The sequence below is a fragment of the Hippichthys cyanospilos genome, chromosome 21, assembly GCF_059441005.1.
Source record: "Hippichthys cyanospilos isolate Australia breed blue-spotted pipefish chromosome 21, RoL_Hcya_1.0, whole genome shotgun sequence".
NCBI classification, from domain to species: Eukaryota; Metazoa; Chordata; class Actinopteri; order Syngnathiformes; family Syngnathidae; genus Hippichthys; species Hippichthys cyanospilos.
Window position 1 is genome coordinate 1,145,590 of NC_142389.1, and position 6,846 is coordinate 1,152,435.

The 6,846-nt window shown below is 45.3% G+C and overlaps 1 protein-coding gene across 1 annotated transcript; it reads right to left on the reverse strand.

Moving 5' to 3' along the window:
• Positions 1–40: 40 nt before the first annotated feature.
• On the reverse strand, positions 41–5,875 carry ubqln4 (ubiquilin 4). The gene is made up of 11 exons (XM_088405606.1): positions 5,709–5,875; positions 3,833–3,984; positions 3,400–3,551; positions 3,058–3,320; positions 2,812–2,970; positions 2,489–2,717; positions 2,274–2,413; positions 1,896–1,979; positions 1,700–1,815; positions 1,455–1,623; positions 41–950 (listed from the first exon to the last, which is right to left on the reverse strand). The coding sequence occupies exons 1-11, from the start codon at positions 5,847–5,849 to the stop codon at positions 798–800; spliced, it is 1,758 nt and encodes a 585-aa protein (XP_088261732.1). The 5' UTR covers positions 5,850–5,875; the 3' UTR covers positions 41–797.
• Between the last annotated feature and the right edge of the window lie 971 nt (positions 5,876–6,846).

Genomic DNA, 6,846 nt, shown 5'->3' on the forward strand with positions numbered 1-6,846 from the left:
TTCCAAAGGAAGGGGAAAAAAAAATAGATATAGGATGACCTAGCGCTAGATTTGTTTATTTCTTTAGAAACATATGGCAGGCTCACCATGATCGAACAGTTTTGTAAAATCAACTGATTCAACTTTTTCATTGTTTAATTTAAATGCACCTCAAAAAAAAAAAAAAAAAACCACATAAGAAGTAAATCAACAGATTAAGATGAAAGAAAAGCTCATTTTGCTTCAATCATATTGGCGGCGTCGACTGCGCCTACTCCTTGCGTCCGATAAGTAAAGTCCTGTGACGTGCGGATGCGTGGATTGAACTGGGGGGATCACCCTCTTTTTCCCACCCAACATACACACACGCGTGTGGAGGTCTCGCAATTCGGGGGAGGGGCTAAAGGCACAGCAGCGGTGCCTCAAACACACAAAGACACTTCTTTTTTTTTTGTTTTGTTTCTTTTTTCTCCTTCTCTTGTCCCCGGAACGGGATACTACAAAGTGTGGAGGGCGTCACGTTTCTTTTGTCAAGAAGAGAAAGCGGGAGGTTGTACGAGCAAATAAGACCTTTGTCCAGCGACGGCCAATCACCGAGAGGTCGCCCCGCTCTCGGCAAGAAATGAACGAGACCAATCATCGGGACGCTAAGCGGACGACGCCGACCAAAATATTGGAATGGCGGCGTCGGATCTTGCCCAAGGTGTCGTCGTCAAGTTCGGGGAGCAATTTGCGATACTTTTAGTCTGTGGTTGTGGCGTGTTGAGTGTGTGTGTATGCAGGGCGCCTTTATGTAATGCGTGTGTGTGTGTTTGTCTTTACGAGGGCTGAGAGCCCAACAGTCTTTCGATGGCGGCGTTGATGTCCCCTCCGGTGGCGATGAGGGCCTGCAGGTTTGCCTCGCGGTTGATGAAGCCCATGGCGTTCAGCTGGTCCAGCTGCGATTGGAAACGGACCTCGGGGGTCTGGTTCTGCCCATGGGAGCAGAAAAAAGATCACTTGTCAAAAGCCATTTGATGCTACGCCGCAAGAGCTGGATAGACTTTTCATCTGCGATAGATGCTCAAATTGTGAAGTAATTTAAGTGGGGCCAAGTTGCAAAAAACGTCGAGTTTTTGTTAAAGAAAGCGCAATTTTGTAAAATAAACCCAGAAACAGTTTTTAAAGGAACAAAAAATACATAATTCAAGGTTTGTGGTTGCAATTTGATTAAAAAAATATAAGTTGAATATTCATTTAAATGCTTGATTTGTCCAGACATTGTTCTAAACGATCTTTTAATGTACTCACTTTGCCTCGTTCCCTTTCACGAAAAGCCAAGAGGTAGCAGTTGTTGTTTTTTAATAACTGCATTAAATAAACAATGCATTGATTGATCACATTGGTTTAAAAATTTAAAGTTTTAAAAACGTACACATTATCTTGAAGAGTTTGATACCGTCAATGTTACTGTCCGCATATGTGTGTGCAAATACCGGCGCGCCTCCTCCCACGCCTCCCCCGGCGAACATTTGGAGCATCTGTTGCATCAGCTGCTGCTGAGCGGCGTTCGGCGGCGTCCCGGCGCTGCTGGGCGAGGATGCGGGGTTCTCTGTGGGCGCGCTACCTCCCGTGGGGATGCCGGGAATGCCTGCTGACATCAAACTGCGGCAAAAAAAACAAAACAAAAACCATCGGGTGTGGTGAAAGTGCTAAAGATGCGTGTGCTTGTGGGGCTTACCTGGGCATGAGGCCGGGCGCTTCCGTTTGCAGCGTCTGGAGGCCCTGTTGGATCTGCATTAGCGCTTGCATGGCACGCGGGTTCGTCATCACTGACAACGCCTCTGGGTTCTGCATCTGAAAACAGACAGTCAACATGACTTCAAGTATACAAACAGCAGCTTTGCTCATTTTGTGCAAATAAACGCTCGCGCTACCTGTTGCAGAAAGACGGGGAGCTGAGACCGAAACTGTTCCTGCAGTTGTGGGTTTCCGGCAAACAGGGGATTATTCATCATAACCTGGGAAATGACAACCGTATCAAGAAAGAATCTTCCGAGTGACACCATAACACACGAGACCTTTAGTCAAGCTCTGACCTTGCTGAGCTTCATCAAACAGTTACGAAATAAAAAGACAGGGGGCAAGGACCAATGGAAATCAACAGGCTCTTGACTTTTTTAATATGTACTAACAAAGATGGAACCCGACTATTGATTCAAACTGAAGGTGTAGACTTGCTGTGTTTCCTAAGGCAAGCCTTCTTAGGTTTTCTTTTTTCCCCCCTTTTTTTTGGGGGGGGGGAGTCTGCCCACCTGGGAGGCCAACTCTGGGTTCTGGGACAGCGACTGCATCATGCTGCGCATGTAGGGAGCAGACAGCATGTTCTGCATGAGCTGAGGGTTTTCGGAGATCTGCTGCAGGAGGCTCTGCATGCCTGGACTGCTGAACATTCCTGGGTTGGGGGAAAAAAAAAAAAAAGCTAAGCGGGCTCGTTGTCCTACTTCAAAGATGAACATCTCCATCTTACCGTTTCCCAGATTGCCGGCGTTGACGCCCAGAGGGTTGGAGACGGTGGGGTTGGTGCTGGCAGCGGGGGCGCCTGTGGCTCCTGCCGGGCTGCCGCCGCCATTCTCGGGGGGGTTCGAGGCATTGGGCGGACCCCAGGGATTGGGAAGGGGCTCGCGGTTCTCTGTCCGCGAGGGCTGGACGCCCGACTCGGAGCCGCCTCCAAGGGCAGAAAATGGGTTGTTTCCGAACTGCAAAAGAAATTGATCCAATGTTTTTCTTCGTATTTTTTTGTTTCCTCAAAAAGAAGTAGTTTATGCAAACCATGATAGAGTGAAAGTTTACCTGCTCTCTGGCGGCGCTGAACATGGGCTCCTGGATGTCGGTGTACATCCTGCGCAAGGCGTTGTAGCCGCCCGGGATGCTCTCCAAGTTGCTGAGGGCCCGGTCCTGGTTCCGCATCATCTCCTGCATCATGGCCGGGTTGCGAGCCAGCTCCATTGTCTGGATGTCGGGACACAGCAGGGACAGAGACTCAAAACCAGTAAGTCAAATCTTGATTTGGGACGGTTCCCTGAGAGCTCCTCCCACCTGTCTCATGAGCTCGGGGTTGTTGAGCATGTGCGAGATCTCCGGGTTGCGCTCCATCAGCTGCTGCATTTGTGGGTTGGACACAATCATCTGCCGCATCAGGTCAGGGTTGGACATCATATTCTGCACCAGCGGGTTTTCCATAATCTGCGAGAGCATCTCTGGGTTGGACATGAGCTGCCGCTGCATCTGCTGCTGCAGCTCCATGAAGTTGGCAGAGCCCATGCCCAGGCCGGCCAAGTTGGACAGGTCGCCAAAACCGCCTGCGGGAAATGGAAAGCGTCGCGGATGAAGCTGACGCCGCATTCCTCGGAAGAGGCTCTGGTGCGCCGAAAAACTCACTGAGTAGGTTAGGCGTCTGTGTGGGCGGTGGGGCGGTGCCGGTGGTGGAGCCGGACGTGGAGGAAGGCGTAGTGCCCGCATTGGAGGCGCCGGCGCTCCCTGCCGGGGCGGACGAGGAGCTTGAGGCTGAGGTGCTGCCTCCGTCTGAAGCCCTGCAAGCAACAGAAAAAATGTTTTCCCACAAAAGTGCAATTGGTGGTTTAAGTGTTATTTATCCGCAAAGAAGAGTGAGTCCACGAAAGACTGCAAAGTTGTTCTACTAATTCAACGTAGAGCTGTTCCCCAGGGCTCAACCTTGGGGCCACTTGTTTTCAAAGTTATATTACATTTAAGTTTATTAATTTTATTATTTTTAAAATAATTTTAACACTAACTCGGACAGTAAACTACGAACATTTCCCATTTTGGTTCTACGAAATGAACACCGCCTTACTTCTGTGACGTCTTGATGACCAGATGCACTGTCAGGCCATCTTTGATGCCATGCTGGCTGAGACTGTCGCCATCCTTCAAAATCTTGCCGGCAAAAATCAGCACCAATTGGTCCTGCTTGGCTTTGAAACGCCTAGAGATCTCCTCCTTGAACTATTGATGGACGGCAGCCAGGAAGAAAATATGGAAATGCATATACGTCATCAAAAAATAATAAATCATTTTAATTCTATAATGTGGTTGTAGAACTATCACATTTGCAAAGTGTTTACTAGCGATGTCTGACACTACTGACAGTACTCAAATCGACTAGTCCTTAAGAATACAGAGACCAAGTTCCAAAACCAATAGATCATTAAAAGAAATACTTACATATTCCAATATAGCATTTATCTTTCAAATTCCATGAAATTAATTTAAGTCATTTCTGATTGAAAACTGCTCTAAGAGAGCAACCAATACTATGTGGAAAAACATAGCCTTTACTCAGTTTTAGATGATCTGGATCCAGATATGTTTTAGAGAGTATTTAATACAATCCTTCTCTTTAGTGCCATATCAGCTTCCATCACAAGTACCAATACTATGAAATAAGCCCAGGTATCGCCCAGATACCAAGCTGACTTTTACAATCAACCCAAGAATTGGAGGACGTGGGACGAAGTACTGCAACCAAAGATTCAAACCAAAAGTGTACTAATCTTGACCGTTTAATGTTTCCAAAACAAGACTGTATAGGGCAACTAAGATGCCCCCTGACCTTAGTCAATGGTTTTACAATAGTTTATACTAGGTAGTCCTTCAAATACCAAGTGAAGAAACTTTTCATCCAATTTCTTACAGTAAGTGGGGCTGACGTTAACAGCTGATCAGCCGGTAAACGAAAAACACAGTAAGTGCCCAATTTGAGGGACGTGTGATTAAAACACAAGATTTGTATCAAAATTATAAAACATGATGGCATAACTGTAGGCATGACGGCACGATTAACTACTTGTTATTCAGTATTAAACCGTACTCTGATGTTAGCATGTGTACAGATACTTTTCTTAAACAGATATTTATCTGTATCTGGTTACATTCCAAAACTAAGCTATAAGATGTGGTCCTTTTTTGAATATAGAATGATACTGGGGGCGGGTGCTCTGTAAGGGTGGTTTAAATCATACACCAGGTCCTCCAGAATTCTTGCATGATGTAAGCAAATTGTTTCATCAGTCCTTTCGTTGAGTAATAACGGCCAAGTGATGCTGTGTTGTTGCGATCCAAGACGTCGCCAAGCCAACGGGCGCTGCGGTTCTGAAGCGACAATTCCCAGGGAGGCTGAGCGAGCAATGACTCAGTCAGTCAATTGGTGGCAGTGACAGTGGAGAATGTTCCAGACTCGAGAACCGCCGACGTTCAAGCTTGGCGGAACGCGGAGCAAAGCGGTGAAAATTGCCCGAACCCCAAAACAATCTCGAAGGCAACTCTGCGAATGTTGATGACAATCTGATACAGTTTAAAACGCAAGCGAATACTGACACTTCATTGACGACACAGCTAGCAATTGAGTTAGCCCAGCTAGCCTAGCGGCTAACCGGTTAGCCACAGCGCACATTTAAACGCGACTACATCCGTCTGATTGGCACTCCTAATCGTATTAAAGCTACGCGTTGATTGAATCAAAATATTCTGGTCCAAAAAAGAAAATATAACCTTTATCAACAGTGTCTCACTTTGCCGGTAAGCGCGGCATCGATGCTAATGAAGCTAGCTGGTTAGCTAAAGTTGTGGGCATGACGCTCGCTTCTCTCCCCCCTTCCCGCACACACACACATAGGCACGCACGCAGCAAGCCCCCGCCCGCCGCCGGCCCTCGAAAAGCCGCAACAAACCTGCGTAACGGACGAATCTTCAGCGATGGCGATTTCTTCCTTGTCTTTGGGGGTCTTTACGGTGACCTTTATGATAGTTCCCTCCGCGGCGTCAGTTTTATTGTTGTTATTAGCAGGATCTACGGCGCCCTGGTCAGCCATCTTTACTCCACCGATGGGAAACAGCTCGCGACTAGCGTATACTTCCGGGTTAGCGGGGGTCAACGCGTCATCGCCGGAAGTTGGACTCATAAGAATATCCGTTGTTTTTTTACATTAAATAATTAATAAATAATTAATAAATACATAAACAACGAGATTGGCATCCTTAAATAAATGCAACGTTGATCCCAGTGGCGACTGAGGAGAGCGAGAAAAGCAAATATCACGGAAATTGTGGATCTATCTATCTATCTATCTATCTATCTATCTATCTATCTATCTATCTATCTATTAGAAAATATTAAAAAAAACTATACACACAAGACATCAATCAATATTATCGGTACTGTACTTACAACTGACGAATACTGTACTAGGATTTGCCGCCCTCTTGTGGTGAAAGTTTAAAATGACGAACTAGAACTAAAAATCGAAAATCATTTTCATGTTATTTTAAGGGAAATTTTAATTTTATATTGGGATATATATGTCTCTTTCATTAAAATACATTTTTTCATTGTTTTGTGAAAAGTACTGATGGTATCGGTAACTACGAAAGAGTTGAGTACTCATACTGGTATCAGTTTGAAATGTGGCATTGAATATCTGAAAAAAAAAATAATGAAATTGACTCAATAACAATGTAAGATGAAACACTATATAGTCAATAAGAAACACAACCAAACTGTTTTTTTCATAAACACACTAAACAACACTGAAATAAATTCAATCAGAGGAACCCATTGGTAATTTTCCACATTTTTTAAAGCAATTATTAAGCATCTTAACTATCGTCTCTTCCTAAATGTGGCAATTGAGCATCAACGAAGGAAGAAAATCCGTCCAGAAAAGCTTCCCGTGGATGGAATGCAATATACGAATATCTTGAATAGCCCACATAGCAGCTACATATACTACGACAATATACATACGCACGTACTCCCCCTGAGGGTATTTCATATAGCAGGGAAATATTTGCTTTTGATGCTGCCTGTAA

Bases quoted from the DNA above. Each gene is read 5' to 3' on its own strand.
- ubqln4 (XM_088405606.1), bottom strand. From the start codon at position 5,849: ATGGCTGACCAGGGCGCCGTAGATCCTGCTAATAACAACAATAAAACT. The intron at 3,552-3,832 runs GTAAGGCGGTGT...TGTTGCTTGCAG, and splicing joins GTCATCAAGACGTCACAGAA to GGCTTCAGACGGAGGCAGCA. The intron at 1,816-1,895 runs GTAGCGCGAGCG...GTCTGTTTTCAG, and splicing joins TCCCCGTCTTTCTGCAACAG to ATGCAGAACCCAGAGGCGTT.